Here is a 20644-nt window from a genome sequence, read left to right as displayed (position 1 = left end):
GCCTGCCTTGCGACGGCCGGGCAGCCATGGCGGCGGGCTGTTTTGCGGAATTGCAGGACCCCCCCTCTGGCGGGTAATTGCTCGGCTGCTCGGTTTTCATTGTCTGTGAGGGAAGAGGGAGAGAGACAGAAAAAAAAAATTTGAAAAAAATTAAAATTCGAATCGTTTTCTTTCGGAAAAAAATCTATAAATTTGACAAAAAAAAAAGAACCGGAGCCGATGGAGAGAAACGAGCCGAACTCATGCCAAAACCCCCGGCCCTTTGAGAGAAAAAAAGCAGGCGAGAGACGGTGATGAGGAGATTAAAATCTCACCTCCCCCCTCACAGGCTGGCAGGATTGTTATAGGAGAGCGGCGGAAAAAAATAACACCCTCCCCGGGCTAGTGAGCGGCACCGAGCGAGTACCGGGGCTTTGATCTCGGCGAAGCCTCCTCCTCCTCCTCCTGCTGCTGCTGCTGCTGCCTCCCCCCCCCCAAAGCTCCGCTTTAATTCCCGTCGCGGCCGGCGATGGCTCGGGCTCCGGCGCCCGACTCTCCGGAGATGGGAAAGAAGAGACTGTAGAGAGAGAATATATATCTATCTATATTATATATCTATATCTATAAAATAAGGATTGATTTATCTCGGGAGCTCTCCCTGACCTTTTTTTTTATTTATTTGGGGAGTTTTTTTTCCCTGTGAAAGATTATTATGGCTAAAACTCCGAGTAAAAGCGGCGGTTTGAGGACTGGCAGGAGTTTCCTGGATGAGCTGCGGCACTTTCACAGGAGTAAAGGGTAAAAAAAATAATTTCGGCAGAAAATAAATGCAACTTTTAATCAGCGGAGGGGGGTGGGGGGTGGAATACAGACACGAATTAACCGTTTAACAGTTGTAGGAGGGAAAGGATAAGGTGTGTGGTGGTTTTATTCAGGGGCCTTCAAAGGCTTTCTCTTGTCACTCGGTTACCAGAACAGTGAGCAAAGGCGACAGGCGCCGAGAATTAATTTATTGTGAAGGATGAAATATGTTCACTTTGAAAAAGTTTTTGTATAAATAACGAAAGGAACTTGAGCAGCAGAGGGGCTTGAACATTAACTGGCTGCCTTTCTCGTCGTCTTTTACCACCATGTGCCAGCAGTAATTCTTGGCAAAAAAGTATTTTTGTCTAATTTTCATCTTCACATTTTTTTTTTACAAAACATAATTGGAATTGCATTATTCTTGCATTCTATTGCTCAGTTGCTGTAATTATCTGTCAGGTTGAGTAGGGAGGGGGCTTATCCATCGCAATGTGTGGGAAGAAAGTAGAACTTTAAAAATACTCTTCCACTTTATCTCGATTTTTAAAATCATTTCAGTTGTTTCACCTTGAATTCAGAGCGACTTAAAATTATCATTTTGGGGGTGAGTAAATTTAACACCAGCATTAATTAGCTTGGAGAATATATCATTCAATATTTGCAACAATAAATAAAACATCTTATAACACATTTTCCCAAACTTTCAGTGGGGCATTCCTTTGTGTTTTAAGGTGCAAGTGCCCTTTTTAACAATTACTTAAAATTACCTTTTAAAAATGTGGAGCTGAGACTTATTTTTAATGTTTTTAGGACATCCTTTAGAAAGATCCCAATAATCGGAGGGAGAGAGTTGGATTTGAGTGCTTTATACAGCAGAGTCACCTCACTCGGGGGATTCGCCAAGGTAACAATTATACAATAATAAAAATGTTAGATAATGATGCAGTTTCTAAATAAAGGGCTATAGTTGATGTCCCATTAATTGAGATTTAACCCTTTTTGAACACGTTTCATGTGTACGCTTTATTTACTGTTGGCACTATTTTTATTTGCTTTAAGGCAGATAAAATATTAGTTGGTATGAGTTGCTTAAATTTGTTTTTAGAAACCATTTCCACTGTTGACAAACTCAATTTGGGAACCTGTGGGTCTCAAACGGCTGCAGATGGGGACTTGCATATATGGCTGGAGAAGGGGACTCGCATTTAGCTAATATTTTCAGTTTAACAAACTTGTAGATCCTTAATAATTAGTCTTTCTATATAGTTATCTAAATATATGGAAAATAAAACTTAGTTATGAATAGTTATTTTAAAGTCTGGTTTCCAATTAGGTTTCAATGAATTTGACGTAATCCATACAAAATATGTTAAACAAAAATTAAAAATAAGATTGCTAAACATTACCTTAAGGAAACCCAGCGGTTGGGGGTTTTTTGAAGGTATTTCATATGATTGTTTAAGAGATTATCCTTTTTGCGAAACGGAACGGCTCGTGTGAGCCCTTTAAGGCCTGTGTCTCCCAGTGTAGAGTGAGGGAGCGAGTGAATGAAACTGAAAATTAGCGACTCTGTAACATCAATAATGTGAGCGAGACGTACAGCAGTGCAGTGACGATCGTTAAGAGTCTACAATCCAACCGTCTGCTGTAGTTGAACTGTTCTTAAAGGGTATAGATTGCGGGTATTTGTTTAATAAAAAAAAGGGTTGTTAGGCTTCAAGCCCAGCTAGGCCTTGTGGAGGCCTCAATCAACATAAATTGAAATCAGAATCTGCAAAAAGCATTTGAGACTGTTAAACGGAATTTTCTCTGAACTTTAGAGTTTGATTAGTAAATTTTATAGCTTGTATGTTAAATGTTTGGACTACTGAAAATTGGATAACATAATGTTTTTCATATTGTTTGTTGAAATGAACAGATTATCTGTATTTTCCCCTACATACTATGGCATAGGGGCATCGAAAATGTAGTCTGTTTGAAACTCAAGTTATCATAAAATTGAGTTACTTCACTCCTTCCCCCCCCACCCCCCAAACAAAATCTTACATCAAACTTGGGGATGGAGGGGGGTGGGTGGTGGGAGAAAGGAATGTATTCTGAAAAGGGGAAATTTAATGATTTAATTGGCTGAGGTGATAATTTAGCATTCACTTGAACAAACTAAAATTACTTTTCTTAGCTTGCAGCTGCTTTTACATCAGTTGTAATGATAGCTGCAATTGTAGCTTCCATGTATGAGATTATTTTATTGTCTTGAATTTGCTATAATATTGTACAGTAAGTTAATGAAGGATTTAAGGTCTTTAAGAGATAAGATGTATTGAGGGATTTTAGTGCAAAGGAAAGAACTTTAAATTTGAGGATGTGGGTCAACAGGCATGAACATGTTGAATAAGTGGGGTTTAATGCACGTCGTGTTTTGTCCTGCAAAATTTTTGTTGAGCCCAAATTTATGTCAGGTAGAGGGCACGGGAGCATTGAAATAGTTGAGTCTAGAGATAATCAATAATAGTAACTTGCATTTATGTAATGCCTTTAACATAGTCCCTTAATGAATTTGGGCAGTCACATGAGGGATATTGGGTAAAGAATATAGTAACTTTTAATGCAAATCTTAAGAGTAAGAAGTTTGGGGTCTTAACTAAAAGCATGAACAGCACATTAAAGTAAGGGTACGGTTTTTTTCAGTAGAAGATGGGCTGAGTAGAGAAGGTAGAGAAGGTAGACAAGGCATAGGATGCTAAGATTGCAAATACTTTAGCCTGCGATTGTTGATGGGGTTGAAATCTCGTGAAAGAATTGAGTTTGTGGTGGTCTGAAGTCAATGGCTTTTGTCTTTATGATATTTAATTGGAGGAAATTGCTGCTTATCCACAATTGGATGTTGGGCAAATCAGTTGACAGCACAGGCTGGATGTTGGCTGAATCAAGAGAATTAATGGTGAGGAAGAACTGAGTGTCATCAGCCTGTCCTCATGTCTTGGGGTCATTTTAATGTGGAGAATGTTGTAGGTCTAGGACATATCCTTGGGAAACTTCAGAGGCAATGGTGCCAACACATTATTAATGCATCTACATAGATGGAGCAGAAGCAACATATTCAAACTGGACAAAAAGTACCTTTCAAAGGAAATGCTTGATTTTATATATGGTTTTTTTTGGTAGGCAAAGCTATTAATAACTGGAATATGATTTGAAATGCTAAATTTGTATGTCAATCTGGAGCTATATATTAGACTGAATTAGATTGGCCAGTCAGTCGCCATAAAGTATACAACTTGTGCATTTTCTGGAAGCTTTTCCTGTACTCCATTTTGTTCCATTGTTTTGACAGCCTGTTTTGGTCATTTTAGATTTATTTTGTCATTTTTGGCCTGTTCCATAGTGCATATCTAAATGGGAAATGAGAGTTCAATTCAATTTTATGGTGGTGGTACAGAATTGACTAACTGTTGTATTTTTATTGGTATGAAGGTAAGAATACATGATCACGATTGGGTAGAAGCAATGTGTTAACTGTATTAATGTGGGGCCCTGTTGGGTTGGCTATCATCAACCTGTTTTTCAATTCAAGGAAAGAAAATGCCCTTTTTTGGGCAACTTTCCAATTGCCTTTGTTCACATTCCCAGTTTAAATTTCTAAATGCATGTAGGAACATCCAAGCTCTCATTTAAAATTTCTGTACATTTGAGAGCATTTTGAAAAATTATTCCCTCTTCTGTTGCCAGACGATGCTTACTGGCTCTCTGTCATGGTGGCTTAGATATTGGCAGCCCTCAGTCAGTTTACCTTACTAGCTACTTTTTAAGGGCAATCTGCATTGAGAGTGCATGAAAAATGGGTCTAGGTCTAACTTTGTCCTCTTTTGCTGTCTGCACAGGCATATTTCCCAGTAATGCAGCTATGCTGTAATCAGATGTGGAACATCTGATTTTTGTTCCTCATCCCATCAGTTGTGATCCACTGTGTTCTCATCAGCTAAGCTCGCACAAGACAAAAATTATGGTGCTGGAAAAGCACAGCAAGTGAGGCAACATCCAAGGAGCAGGAGATCCCTGATGAAGGGCTAATGCCCGAAATGTCAACTCTCCTGCTCCTTGGATGTTGCCTCAACTGTGTTTTCCAGTGCCACGCTTTTCGACTCTGACTGCCCAGAATCTGCAGTCCTCACTCTCTCCCAAGGTAGCCCAAGGCTGAGTGTGGCCTCTAATGTTCATTATTCTCCTAGATAAACTTACCAGTCAGGTTACTGGGCAAGACAACTTGACAACAACTTTTACTAATTGTTTTGAGATGGTGACATTCCATGTGGATCATTCGTGCTGTGTTTCGTATTGAAACTTGTCAAAAATGTTTGACTTTGTTCCACATTGGCTTGTAGATTATTTGAGTGCAGCAGATTCAAGAGATTACTTATCCTTTGTGATTTTAATTCCATCTCAATACTTCAGCCTTTTAATTTTCCAGGTTCAGTCTTCCTATTGCTCCTTAATCTCTCTATGACCACTCCTTTGGCCTTAGTATCTTGTGATTGCAAATCTGATTGTGCCATCACTGGTAAGGACATCTGAGCTTTGGGTATCAATCTCTAACTGCTTCCTCTTTCCAAGGCTCGTCACCCCAGTCCCACTAATTTTTTTTTTGCTTTCCACCCCCCTCCTGACTATAGCTAATCTGCCTGCAAGTCAGTTACATGTGCACTTCAGTTTTATTTCTGCAGTTGCTGACTTGATCGTTCACATCTTCACCTCCATGCTTGATGTCATAGTCTCCATTAAAAGCATTGCTATCTCTCTCTAATCCATTAAGTCAAAGCATTGTCTGTACAGTTGACAATTCATTCTCAGATCTGGCTGGACCACGGAAACTGTTGTTTGATCTTCTGTCAAAACAACTCATCTAATCCTAGATCATTCAGGAATACAAAAGTTTCCCTGACATCTCCACTGTACAGCATCCTAAATCCCTATCCCTGCTTCCTATGTTCACAATCTCTAAGAAGTGGGAAGAATTTGTGAGCTACTTTGTTGCTAAATGAAGGCCAACTCTTTCCGTTTCCTCCACTTTAAGTCAGCAGACAAAAGGTTTTCTAAGGCTTTCACTGCCATATTTTTAAATTATCTTTCTGTAGTTTCTCTCTTTGTCACCTCAAAGTTCATCTTACTCATAAGTGTGATCACTTGTTCCCTTCATTCTATACCCATTAATTTGATAACTGCTCAACTTCCACCCCTCATCCCAATCTTCGCCGATTATTATTTGTTCTCTTTTCACTTGCTATCCTTCTCTCCTTTTAATTTGCTATCATCTCTCTCAAAAAACAGTCAACCTTTTTTATTACTATTAAACCTTTCCCATCAATTCTCCTCTTAAGTTTAAGACAAGCATTAGAAAGCTGTGTCCCTGGTAAATGACAGCTTTGCTAATGGAAGAATTCTTTTTCTACCCACCCCTCATGACCTTAATCCAATCCACTCAGGCCATCACTGCTCAAACCAAAACAGCCCCAGCTTCTCCAGTTTTTCCTAATAGCTCAGACCCTGCAGCCTAGATTGAATCCTGGTAAATCTCCTCTGCAACCTTTTTAGTGCAATCACATCCTTTCTATAATATGGTAACTAGAACACTGCAGTATTCCAGTTCTTTACTCAGTCAAGTTCTCTCCAGCCAAATTGTCTTTTCTACCTACAGGGATCTGTGTGTATGTGCACCAATATCCCTGTGATTTCTAGATTGAATTCTAAACATATGAGGATTTAACATAGGAGGTACAGTTAGTTAGTTTGCAGATGACACCAAAATTGGAGGTGCAGTGGACAGCGAAGAGGGTTATGTCCGATTACAACAGGATCTGGACCAGATGGGCCAATGGGCTAAGAAGTGGCAGATGTAGTTTAATTCAGATAAATGCGAGCTGCTGCATTTTGGGAAAGCAAATCTTAACAGGACTTATACACTTAATGGTAAGGTCCTAGGGAGTGTTGCTGAACAAAGAGACCTTGGAGTGCAGGTACATAGCTCCTTGAAAGTGGAGTTGCAGGTAGATAGGATAGTGAAGAAGGTGTTTGGTATGCTTTCCTTTATTGGTCAGAGTATTGAGTACAGGATTTGGGAGGTCATGTCGCGGCTGTACAGGACATTGGTTAGGCCACTGTTGGACTATTGCATGCAATTCTGGTCTCCTTCCTATCGAAAAGATGTTGTGAAACTTGAAAGGGTTCAGAAAAGATTTACAAGGATGTTGCCAGGGTTGGAGGATCTGAGCTACAGGGAGAGGCTGAACTGACTGGGGCTGTTTTCCCTGGAGCGTCGGAGGCTGAGGGGTGACCTATTAGAGGTTAACAAAATTGAGGGGCATGGATGGGATAAATAGACAAAGTCTTTTCACTGGGGTCGGGGAGTCCAGAACTAGAGGGCATAGGTTTAGGGTGAGAGGGGAAAGACATAAGAGACCTAAGGGGCAGCTTTTTCACGCAGAGGGTGGTACATGTATGGAATGAGCTGCCAGAGGATGTGATGGAGGCTGGTACAACTGCAACATTTAAGAGGCATTTGGATGGGTATATGAATAAGAAAGGTTTGGAGGGATATGGGCCGGGTGCTGGCAGGTGGGACTAGATTGGGTTGGGATATCTGGTCGGCATGTACGGGTTGGACCGCAGGGTCTTTTTCCATGCTGTACATATATGACTCTGGGACTATGCTCGATCGAGTTTAGAAGAATGGGGGGGGGGGTGACCTGATTGAAACTTACAAATTACTGAACGGAGTGGACTTTGGGAAAATGTTTCCCTTGGCAGGAGAGAAGAGAGCCCAAGGGCACAGCCTTAGAGTAAAGAGAAGTCCCTTTAGAATGGAGAAACTTCTGAAGGTAGAGAATGGTGAATCTGTGGGAATCATTTCCCGTAGAAGGCTGTGGAAGCCAGGTCGTTGAGTATATTTAAAATGGAGATAGATAAGTTCTTGATTGCTAAGGGATTTAAAGGCTATGGGGAAAAGTGGGAAAACGCATTTGAAATACCTATCAGTCATGATTAAATGGAGGAGCAGACTCAATGAGCTGAATGGCCAAATTTCTGCTCCTATGTCTTATGGTTTATAACTCCATTTGCTCTCGCTCTGCATATCTGACCAGTCTGTTGGTATCCACTTGCAGATTACAATTCCCCTTCTCACCAATTACCATCCTACCAATTTGTCTTCCACAAACCTCTTGATCATATCCCCCACTTTAATTCTAAATTATTGACATTCACGACAAATAGGAAGGGCCTTAGGACTGACCACTACTGAACATGCATCAACAACAATGTTTTTTGAGGGAAGGCTTCAGGAGTCTTTGAAACACTTCATTTGTCTTTATTCATTGAGTGCCTTTGTTATGCTGGACAAAGGTGACTGACTTCAACAATTGGAACTCAGGCACTCAAAGCAGATGACCGACCCAGCAGAGAGAGTTTTGGATGATCATGGCCTTGAAGTTGGTGCTGTTGGCTGCTTCAAGTACATTGATGCTAATCCTCATGTCTGACCAGCTGTTGCAGAGAATCCATCTCAAACAGAATTGGTGGTACTTCTCAAGGGCCCTGAGATGGGGTCTGTAGGTAGTGCAAATTTCAGAGTAATTCAGAAGGGTGATTGCTTTATACATCAGGATCTTGGGATCAGCATGGATGTCATGATTATCAAAGACTCATCTTTAGGCATCTGAAAGTGGTACTTGCAGATTGATGTTTAATCTTTGCGTCAGTGTCAGCTTTAGTTGAGAGAAAGCTTTCCAGTTAAGGAAAATGGGGGAATTTCTCCATTAATGTTAATGGAGGGATGGATCAGAACCTGACCTGGGACAGATTGGTAAAGGATTTGAGTCGTGTTGAGGCTGGAAGTAGTTCTTCAAGATGCTTAAGTGAAGACATTAACTGGTTCCTTTCCAACAGTTGTATTTTTGTTAGGAATGTTGGTGAGTATGTGTACAGGGTGGAGCAGCCTTTTGCCTCATCTCTGGCATCAAGGGTTTGAGCATTGGCACTCATGACTGTTGCTTGCTGGTTCTTGGCAAACTATAGAAGAAGCATCATGAGATAATCATTGATGCTAATAGGGAGCTTTAAGAGTTGGTTTTCAAGTCCATTCTTGATGACAAATCCAATTCCATGCACCCTGTGTTGATCTTTGGGTTTTCCTCTCCAGAAAAGTTCAGAAAAGATTTACAAGGATGTTGTCAGAGTTGGGGGTTTGAGCTCTAGGGAAAGGCTGAATAGGTTTGGGCTGTTTTCCCTATAGAGCATCAGAGACTGAGGGGTGTCCTGAGAGGTTTATAAAATCATGAGGGGCATGGATTGGGTGAATAGAAAGGTCTTTTCCCTGGAGTGGGGGAGTCCATAACTAGAGGGCATAGGTTTAAGGTGAGAGGGAAAAGATTTAAAAGGGACCTATGGGGTACCTTTTTCATGCAGAGGATGATGTGTGTATGGAATGAGTTGCCAGAAGAAGTGGTGGAGACTGGTACAATTACAACATTTAAAAGACACCTGGATGGGTACATATTAGGAAGGGTTTAGAGGGATATGGGCCAAGTGCTAACAAATGACTAGATTAATTTAGGATATCTGGTTGGCGTGGGCGAGTTGGACAGAGTCAGTTTCTGTGCTGTGCATCTCCGTGACTGTAAAGTGTCACCACTACCTCCTCCTTTCAACTTGCCTTTGCCTTCTGTTCAAGTCTTCTGGAGAGTAGCGATATCCATGTTGAAGTGCTTGAGTTCACTGGCAACAAAGGCAGTTCTTCATTCTGGATGATTGTTTTGCTTGTTATCCACGTGGGTTTGTACATTCCAAGTTCTGAGTTTGCATTTGACTTCGGTTTATCAGACCACAGGTAAATGACCTGGCTGGACACTGTTTTCCAGCCTGGTTGATTTGATTTGTTACTGTCACATGTATTGAGATACAGTGGAAAATATTGTTTTACATGCTAACCAGACACATCCTACTCAACATAAATAAGTACATAGGTATGCCAGGGTATTAGAACAGAATGCAGAATATAGTGCTACAGTGAAAGTGCAGAGAAAGCTCAACTCTAATATGAGAGGTCTGTTTGTAAGTCTGGTAATAGTGGGCAAGAAGGTTTTGTTAAGTGTTAGTGTTTTCTGCACCCCCTTTGTAGCTGGATCCTTGACTTCCCGACCGCAGACTGCATTTGGTAAAGATTGTCTTGCTATAATCCTCAACACTGGTGCTTAGCAAGGCTGTGTGCTCAGTAAGGCTGTGTACTCAGCCCCTTATAAACTCATGACTGTATAGCCAAATTAAACTCTAACTCCATTGACAAATTTTGCTAATGCTACCACTGTAGTGGGGCAGAGTACAGGAACGAGATAGACAACTTAATGGCATGATGTAAAGATGACAATGTCTCCCTCCATGTCAGCAGAAACAAGGAGCTGGTTATCAAAATCAGGGAGTGGAGTGGAACTTGACTGTATCAATAGTGCTGAGGTGGAGGTGGTTGAGACTTTCAAATTTCTTGAATAATATCAAGCACATTCTATCCTGGTCCATCTACATCAATGTTACAGTTAAGAAAGCACACCAATACCTCTAATTTCTCAGAAGGCTAATTAAAATTGGAGGTGTAGTGGACAGCAAAGAAGGCTCCTCATAGTATAATGAGATCTTGATCAGATGGGTTAAGGAATGGAAGATGGAGTTTAATTTACATAAATGTGAGGTGCTAAATTTTGGAAAGGCATCAGGGCAGGGACTTACACTTAATGGTAAGATCCTGGGGAGTGTTTCTGAGCAAAGAGTGTAAGTTCATAGTTCCTTGAAAGTGGAGTTGCAGTTAGATAGGATAATGAAGGCGTTTCGTATGCTTTCAGTCAGAGCTTTGAGTATAGGGGTTGGGAGGTCATGTTGCGGCTGTACAGGACATTGGTTAGGCCACTTTTCGAATATTGTATGCAATTCGGGCCTCCCTCCTATGGGAAGGATGTTGTGATACTTGAAATGGTTCAGAAAAGATTTACAAGGATGTTGGCGGGTTTGAGCTGCTTCAGGACATTATTTAAACAAGCCACAACACATTGCAGCACCCAGGAAACACAAGATGCTGAAGAAAAACACCAATGCAAAGTACTCAAGAACAATGGGTGCCAAATAAGCACAGTCCTCCCATTTTTCTACAACAAACCTAAACAAGAAGACACAACGCCCAGAGACTTAAGTCATTCTAGCATATATTAAAGTGATCTCGGATGATGACCAAACTATTCGGCCCCTTGGCATCATGTTAGCCCACAAACCTACCAATACTCTGAAGCAACTCTTGATAAATCTGAAGGACTTGGTACCAATAACCAGCAGAACTAATGTCATATGCAAAATACTCTGCAAGCATTGCAACAAACATTACACCGGACAGACTGGCAGGAAACTAGCCACCAGGAGAAATGAGCACTAGCAAGCCTCCAAAAGACACAACCAACTATCACTAGTATCCTGACACACAGACAACGAGGGACACCAGTTTGACTGCGGCAATACATCCATCCTGGGACAGGCTAAACAAAGACGTGTGTGGAAATTCCTAGGGGCCTGGCATTCAAACTGAATCTCCATCAACAAACACATCGAATTGGACCCTATTTACCAACCTCTCTGAAAAAGAACCGTAAATGATATCACCCGCCACAACAGACCAAGTTGCAAATAGAAATCGGGACAGTGCATCAGCACTTCAATGGAGGCTCACTGATGATGTTACCTAGCATGGTGATGAGACATCTGAGAACAAATCTTCCAGCTCAGTGAGTAAATGTATAAGTATAGAAAGCATCATAGCTTGGTATGGAAACTACTGTGCCCAGGACCACAAGAATTTAGTGAGTAATGAATGCAGCCCAGCCCATCACGAAAACCAACCTGCCTTCCATCAACTCATTCTATATTTCCTGCTGCCTTGCAAAAGCAGCCAAAGTAATCAAAGAACTCACCAACCCTGGTTATCTCTTTTCCACCCTCTTCCATCAGTGCAGAACAGACTTTGCTTTCCCTTTGTGGGATAGGTAGAGTAGATTCTTGAGAGGGCTGTTCAGTTGGGAAGAAAGATGCTGAAAATCTCTCTTGTTCCTATTCTAAGAGCAAAATGATTGAGCCAAACTCCTCCACCTGTGTGCCAGTCTGGAGCAAGAGACTTCTAGATCTCTCATTCTTGCCCTATTATCTCTTAGCAATTTGTTGGCAGAGTTTGTGTTGTGTGAGGGAGTGCTTAGATTCCCGACAGTATGGAAACAGGCCCTTCAGGCCAACAAGTCCAGGCCGACCCTCCGAAGAGTAACTCACCCAGACCCATTCCCCTACCCTATATTTACTCCTGACTAATGCACCTAATGCGATAGCCAATTTAAATTGCTGGAAATGTGTTGCTGGAAAAGCGCAGCAGGTCAGGCAGCATCCAGGGAACAGGAGAATCGACGTTTCGGGCATAGGCCCTTCTTCAGGACTCCTGAAGAAGGGCTTATGCCCGAAACGTCGATTCTCCTGTTCCCTGGATGCTGCCTGACCTGCTGCGCTTTTCCAGCAACACATTTCCAGCTCTGATCTCCAGCATCTGCAGATCTCACTTTCTCGGCCACTTTACATTGCCAATTCACCTGACCCCCACATCTTTGGACTGTGGGAGGAAACCGGAGCACCTGGAGGAAACCTGCGCAGACACTGGGAGAATGTGCAAGCTCCACACAGTCCGTCAGCCAAGGCTGGAATCGAACCCGGGTCCCTACGCTGTGAGGCAGTAGTGCTAACCACTGATTCATCATGCTAATAATTCCTCTAGTAGATGCTTTGTGCAGGATATCTTATAACGTGGGGATGTCGTCGAATGTCAGACGCACTGTCCTTGACAGAAGGCAGATCCTGTTCCTGGGGGTTTCTCTATTGTTGTGGCCTTCATCTTCTGTTACAGCCATTGATATCACATAAGTATCTTCTGCATGGATTGCTGCCGAGGACTTGTTTTGGATTTGCGTTGTCTGCTTCCTCCCCTCTGACCTTCCTGCCAGGAGTTGCAAGCTCCTGACTGCATCACTCTTGGGATCAATGGAACACTCCCATCTCTCCACTGCAGTAAGGATGATAATCCATGGAAAGGTCAGTGGGCAGGTACAGAAAGTCGTTAGAAAAGCTCAATCTTATCACTTAACTTAATGATTCAACAATTTGTATCTTATCAAAGAATAGAAAAACAGCTCGCAGACAAACTTTACCAGAGTGAGGGGAAGATTTGAGTGGGGTGATGACTCAGAAATTGAAATCGTTACTGATGTAAATTAGAAAAAGGAATAATGGTTTGGGTTCAGAAGCTATAATTCAGTCAAACTAAAAGAAACTGCTTGAAATGTACATGAGTGGGACAAGGTAAAAGTAGATGACACAAGTGGAAAATGAAAATGTATTGTCACAGTGGCACACTGCCTCACAGTGCTAGGAAGCTGGGTTTGACTCCAGTTTTGGATGACTGTCAGAGTAGAATTTCTGTTTCTCCATGTCTGAGAGTTTCTGCCTGGTGCTCTTGATTTCTTCCCTTAGTCCAAAGATGTGTGCGTTAGGTGGATTGACAATGCTAAATTACCCCGTAGTGTCCAGGGATGTGCAGTTTAAGTGGATTAACCTGGTAAATACTGATTGTTCTGCTGTAATGTGCATTCCAATAGCGCGAATTAGCAAAAACGTGATTGACGTTGTTTGGATGATGCAAACCTTCTGCTGAAGGGATATAGCAATTTTCTATTAGTGATCTTCTACAGTGCAGTTTTCTATAGCAGGTTTCCATAGCATGATTTTCTATATCATGAGGTTGCAAAGGAATGCAACAGTTGCATTACAGCAGAACGGCCTGTACAGGGTTGGTGCAGACTCTTTCTGCACTATTGCGATTCTATGATTCTGTTCCTATTTTTCACCTAACCAGGTATATTACAGAGGAATTAATAGCAGAATCCTACCTCATGAATGCATCAATTTAAAGCTTTAAAAAAATTGCAAAAACTAGGGTTCATGGTAGACTCAATGTTTCTCAGCAGCAACTGGGCTGGTTTTGTTATCTCAACAAATCAAATAAAGTCGTGGAATACAAGTTGTGCTCAAGCAACATAACGCTCTACTCATTTCACACCTTTAATAATGTGTCCAGTTCTGGATATTGATTAAAGGAGAAAAGTACCCACACATTGTTTTCACCTCTTAGATATGTGAGGAAACACTGAAGAAACTGATGTTTTGTGTTAAGATAAGGTGACTGGTCATAAAGCACAGAAATAGACCCTTCAGTCCAAACAGTCCATGCTGAACATAATCCTAAACTAAGCTAGTCCCACCTACCTGCTCCTGGCCCATATAGCTCCAAACTTTTTCTATTCGTGTACTTATCCAAATGTCTTTTAAACATTTATAATTGTATCCACCACTTCCTCGGAAGTGCATTCCATCTGTGAACCACTCTCTGTAAAAAAAGGAAAATGCTCATATCGTTTTAAAATCTTTCTCCTCTCTCCTTTAAAAATGTGCTCCTTCATCTTGAAATCCCCCATTCTCGGCAAAAGATAGCTACCATTAACACTGTCTGTACCTCTCATTACCTTTTAAATTTCTATGAGATTGCGCCTCAACCTCCTACTCTCCAATGAGAAAAAAAAGTCCCAGCTTATCCAGCCTTTGTTTATAACTCAAACCTTCCATAGCCGGCAAGATCCTGGTAAATCTCTTCTGTACCGTCTCCAGCTTGATAATATCTTTCCTATAACTGGGTGACCAAAACTGAATGCAGTATTCCAGAAGAAGCTTCACCAGTGTCCTCTACAAAACTCCTGTGCTCACAGGTCTGTGCAATGAACGCAAGCATTCCAAATGCCTTTATAACCATCCTGCCTATATGTGATACAAACTTCAAAGAATTATATACTTGCAGCCCAGGTCCCTCTGTTCTACAACACTATCCAAGTTTATTTGTTGAACCAAAATGTAATTCCTCACTTTTATCCAGTTTGAACTCCTGCCATTTTTCAGCCCATTTGATCAAGATCCCTTGCGATTTTAGAACTGATACTAACAAGTTTAATCTTTACAGAAACAGTTGTAACATTGAAATAGACCTCTCCGGTACACTAGTGAATGCACAACTCTGGGGAATTATTGAAGAAACAGTTGGGTACTATATTGGGTGGGACTATACAATATTTCTAGATAAGAACCTTCGATTGAATGGCTATGCTCAACTAATTTGTGAATTTGCAAGGGTATGTAGAAGGTTAGGATTGTAGAAGATGATATAGAGAAATGTGAAAGAGAGCTTTGAGGTAGAAGAGACCTTGTATGTTATACATAGGCATTGCTTCTAAGTTAAAGTATGGCAAGCCACCAAACCTATTTTCAATGTAAGAGTAAATTAAATGGATATTAGGGAAAACTTGTTTATTCAAAGAAGCCTAAATATTTGAAATCTTTGGAGGCAGAAGGATCCAGCAAGAATTTGGGATGGGTTGTTGAGTACTGAAGAGTTGAGCTTCGCTTGGCAATTTGCTGTTTATTCTCTTTGACTTGGGTTTATGTAGTAGCTACTAATCTCCTTTGGGACCTCACAATAAACCAGACAGTATATCCTTCACACAGCAGCAACATGCCGTGTGTGATATTTTAAAATATACTGTCATAGTTTATACTGACCCTGTACTGCAGTATTGTGTCCCTGTGCTTTTTGAAACAACTAAACATTTTAAATGATTTCTGAAATGAAAAGAAATTCCACTGGTACACTTTTGGCTCCGTAGTTTTATTTTTGGCATGACTTATATTTGCAAGTGATACATCAAATGTGATAATCTTATTTCGGACATTGTAAACCATAATCAATAAAAGACGTTAGATGATGAAAAGTATAAAAAATACTGGGCGATATGGGGCTGCACTAGAGTTTGGGTATGAAGTGTGTGTTGTTTTGCTCATGCTGGAATTGGAAATGTTACTATTACAAGGTTAGATGGTATGAGATGTAGGAGCAAGCAACAGGCTAAAAGAATGCATGAGCAATGGAGAGCAAATAGGAGTTTGAGAAATATTTTAAATCTCTGGCATCTCAGCTTTGAAGATTTTATGAGAAAAGTTGAGGCCATCTCGCCAATCGTGTCCTTGCCAGTCAATATATTCAACCTGAAATCATATTCATACACTTGGTTTCAGCCTGCAGTTAGTTATCTTCAGTTAAGGTGTAATGCAGTTAAGGTGAGGTTTTTTTTTTGCTGTCTTTTCAGGCAGTTACTTCTCTACCCAACTCTGCGTAATAACAATAGTTATCTTTTCCCCCAAATACCCCTACGCCATTCTAATTTTGACACCTCTGCTAAGATAAAAGGTTGTCCTCACTTATTTTGTCTAGGCCCTTCATAATTTTATGTACCTTGGTTAAATCCCTGTTCACATGCCTTTGTTCCAAGGAAAATGAATGAAATCTTGCCTTGTAGTGAAAAATATTCTGGATTTGTTAACATCTTAGTAAGGCATCCTGTCCAGAGTAATGGTATCTTTCCTATAATGCGATGATCAGGACTGCTTACAGTACCAATCTGTGGTCTACCTAGTGTCGTTTACAGTTCTAGCATAACTTGACTGCTAATATTTGCCTCAACAAAAGAAAGAGGAAAGCATATCATAAAAAAACAGGAACATGCGTAGATTGTTCAGTTCCATGAGCATGCTCTGCCATTCAGTAAGATCATGACTCGTCTGACGCTCATCGTGTCTACTTTGCTGTTCTATCCCCATAACCCTTGATTCCGTACGATCAAGAATCTGCCTATCTCAGCCTTCCGTATATCCAAGAACACTCTTTCTACAGTTCTCTGCAGCAAGGAGTTCCAAAGACACTCAACATTCGGAAGACCTACCTCGTCATCTCAGTCTTCAATTGATGCCCCTTCATTTTGAGTAGAATCCCAACCTGTTTAATCTTTGCTCATAAGGCAATCCCTCCATCCTGGGGATCGGCTAATGAACCTTTTCTGAGCTACCTCCAAAGAAATAATACCTTTTTCTTAAACAAGGACTTTTACTACTTTTGTCCAGTGGCATTGAATGCTCTATAATAAAGCAGCATGTTTTTTTTTGCATGTAAAGACTTTTATTTTGCAGTAAGGCAATTTGCCTTAACTGCCCCCTGTGGTAACAGATACTACATTCTTGCTACTAATTAAGGTAAATGTAAGTTGAATTATTTTAGGTTACCAAAATGAATCTAGATAGTTTGGGAATTAAATTTATTTCTTAAAGTTTAATTTTCAGATGATATTGTGGCTAAAAGTTCGCTTTACTTATTATCATATTAAGCGTGATCAGTTTATAGTTTGACTGTAGTTAGTTAGTTGATCAAGTTGCTGCTTTTGTCATCTTGTTCTCCTTCCTGTTAGCAATAAGGGCTGGCATGGATCATTCTTGTGACCCAGGTTTTATACGTTCAGTGATATATAGTAAAATTTTTTTTTTTTTTAAATGTGATTTGTGTTCATCAGTGAATACACGTCATCTATCCACTTTGAAAGACTGGTCACTTTCTCCACCTGTGGTATTCTTTGTGATTTTGCCACCATCGTTTGGAATCCCTTTGCGTATCCTGCGAGAATATAAAGAAGACAGAGAGTAGTTGTGCGGGGTTGTTTTTCTGACCGGAGGTCTGTGACCGGTGGGTGGAAATGTCAAATACTAGAGAGTATAGGTTTACGGGGAGAGGGGAAAATTTTAAAGGAGATGTACGAGGCAAATTTTTTGCAGAGGGTGGTAGATGCCTGAAATGTGTGCCGAGGATTGTGGTAGAAGCAGAGGTGATAGCCATGTTTAAGAGGTGATTACACAGACGCATTTGTTTAAGTTCTTTGAAGTGACCAAGAAGGTTGATGAGGGCAGGGCAGTATACATAGTCTTTATGGAGCTTAGTAAGGCCTTTGATAAGATTCCACATGGTAAGCTGCTCTGGACAGTTAGTTTGCATGGAATCTGGGGGACCTAGCAAATTGGATACAAAATTGGCTTGATGGTAGGAAGCAGAGAGTAATAGTGGAAGGATGCATGTCGGGCTGGTGGCCTGTGACTAGTGAAATGTCTCTGGTCAGTGCTGGGCCCATTACTGTTGGTTATCTATATCAATTATTTGGATGAGAATGTACAAGGCATGATTTAGTAAGTTTGCTGATGACACTAAAATAAGTGGTATCATGGACTGAGGAAGGTTTTCAGAAATTGCAGCAGGACTTTGATCAGAAGGGGAAGTGGTCCGAGAAATGGCAAATGGAGTTTGCATTTTGGAAAGTCAAATCAAGGTAGGAGTTTCATGGTGAATGGTAGGGCCTTAAGGAGTGTAGTAGAACAGCAGGACCTTGGAATTCAGGTACACAGTTCTCTGAAATTGGAGTCATAGACAGGGTAGTGATGAAGGTTTTTGGCACACTGACCTTGATCAGTCAGGGCACTGAGCATGGAAGATGAAAAGTTATGCTGCAGTTGTACAGGACATTGATTAGGCTGTACTTGGAAGTATTGTGTTCAGTTTGGTCACCTTGTTATAGGAAGAATGTTTTTAAACTGGAAAGAGTGCAGAAGGAATTTACAAAGATGTTGCCTGGACTCAATGGTCTGAGTTATGGAGAGACCTTGGACAAGCTAAATGTTTTTTTTCTTTAGAGCATAGGTTACTGAGGTGGACTTTATAAAGGTATATAAGATCATGAGATACATGGATAGGGTGAATGCACTCAGTCTTTTTCCCAGGGTTGGGGAATCAAGATCTAGAGGGCATCAGTTCAAAGTTGGAGGGGAAATAATAAAAGGGGACCTGAGGGGCAGCATTTTTACCGAGGGTGGTATGCATATGCAATGAGCTGCCAGCAGAAGTGGTTGAGGCGAGTATGTTTAACACTTAAAAGGCATTTGGACAAATACACGGATAGGAAAGGGTTAGAAGGATATGTGTCAAGTGCAGGGAAATGGACTTACTAGGGGTGGACATTTTGATTGGCATGGACCACTTTGGGCCAAAAGGCTGTCTCTGATTCTATGGCATGAAAAGGTAGGGAATAGAGGGATAGGAACCATGTGCAGGCAGATGGAATTGGTTTAGAATGGCATCATGGTCAACACAAACATGATTGGTTAAAGGGCTTGTTCTGTACTGTTCTATATTCTATGTTCTTTCCATGTGCTTTGGTAGAAATCCACGTGGATCATTATTACTGCATTGCTGTCAACAATCCTGTCTGCTCCCCTCTCATACTTAATCATGTTCATCAGACATGATTTTCATTTGACAAATTTGTGTAGACTTGCTAAATGAAGATTGATAAGTACTTCAGAATTGATTCCAATTATAATTGTATTATCCTTTTTGCTTAAACTTGAACCTGTTATGGTCCTCCAATCCTCTCAAACTACTAAAGCCATGGAGGTGTGAAATATGATGGCCAGAGTCTTCGCAGTTACTTCCCTCTTTAAAAAATGCGATATATTTCATTTGTGATTTGTCAGTTCTCAAAGATGCAAAACTACTTCTCTTAAATTTTTTTTTATTGCTATTCAATATTTCATTCTCTTCCTTCTCAAATTCAGCATCATTATTGGCATACTCTCTTCTGTGGAGACAACGGCAAAAAGTATTGATTTGAGAATTAAGTCCTCCCAATGCACCCCCCTCCGTCCTCCGTTTCACCTGTCATGTTAACTTTACAATCTCCAATAGTCCCGTATTTATTCTCTTATTTTTTTATGTACTCTACTTATAAAGTGTCATAGGACTTTCCTTGATTCCATGCCTCGGCTTTGCGTTCTTGATTTCCCTTTTAGTATCACCTACATTTTCTGTATTTCAAACTTTCTTCAGTAGAAAGGCTCACTGTCTGGTAGAAACATTCCTGTTATTGCCGGATCTTGATTTAGCTTATTTTGAACAAAGTTTGTGCAAAGATTTGTAGCTCAGGTGCTCGTTGTTGTGGTTCTGTTTGCCGAGCTGGAAGTTTTTGTTGCAAACGTTTCGTCCCCTGGCTAGGTGACATCATCAGTGCTTGGGAGCCTCCTGCGAAGCGCTTCTTTGATGTTTCCTCCGGTGTTTATAGTGGTCTGTCCCTGCCGCTTCCGGTTGTCAGTTTCAGCTATCCGCTGTAGTGGTTGGTATATTGGGTCCAGGTCGATGTGTTTGTTGATGGAGTTTGTGGATGAATGCCATGCCTCTAGGAATTCCCTGGCTGTTCTGTCTGGCTTGCCCTATGATAGTAGTGTTGTCCCAGTCGAACCCAATATACCAACCACTACAGCGGACAGCTGAAACTGACAACTGGAAGCGGCAGGGACAGACCACTATAAACACCGGAGGAAACATCAAAGAAGCGCTTCGCAGGAGGCTCCCAAGCACTGATGATGTCGCCTAGCCAGGGGACGAAACGTTTGCAACAAAAACTTATTTTGAACAATTAATGATAACATTATTTTCATTGATCTACCTTGAGTTTTTTAGGTTCATTTTCTGAAATAAAAATCAGCTGGAGGTTGTGGTTTTTGCAGTAGTTGAAGGGAAACATTGTTGGAACAAAATAAGAACATTGGCAAATTAATCTGAGAAGTGTATGAAACTTGGAATTGAAATGGAGTCTGGGGGTGGTAATGAATGGTGGTACCTTGTCGAATTGGATAGCAAGAGGCATGAAAGGAAAAGTGAGGACATTGAGGGTCAGTGCATAATAGTGGGAAATCTTAGTATTTGAGTGGAACTCTGGAGGTGAGGTTCTGATTCTGGGTGAGATGGACATTGAGTATTAATTGTGATCAA

The 20644-nt window shown here is 40.9% G+C and overlaps 1 protein-coding gene across 1 annotated transcript in view; it reads left to right on the top strand.

The window, feature by feature from the left end:
* Nucleotides 1-500: 500 nt before the first annotated feature.
* LOC122563310 (AT-rich interactive domain-containing protein 2-like) overlaps nucleotides 501-20644 on the top strand; it is a 265104-nt gene continuing 244960 nt past the window's right edge. Inside the window, exons 1-2 of the mRNA XM_043717025.2 lie at nucleotides 501-777; nucleotides 1594-1687. Coding sequence (XP_043572960.2) covers nucleotides 692-777; nucleotides 1594-1687 — 180 coding nt within the window. The 5' untranslated portion in view covers nucleotides 501-691. The remainder of the gene's footprint in view (nucleotides 778-1593; nucleotides 1688-20644) is intronic.

This window comes from Chiloscyllium plagiosum, unplaced genomic scaffold (assembly GCF_037043375.1).
Source record: "Chiloscyllium plagiosum isolate Xiang-an unplaced genomic scaffold, Cpla_swu_hap1 HiC_scaffold_26, whole genome shotgun sequence".
NCBI classification, from domain to species: Eukaryota; Metazoa; Chordata; class Chondrichthyes; order Orectolobiformes; family Hemiscylliidae; genus Chiloscyllium; species Chiloscyllium plagiosum.
Note: the sequence above shows the minus strand (reverse complement) of the source record. Positions and strands in the feature narration are given on the sequence as shown.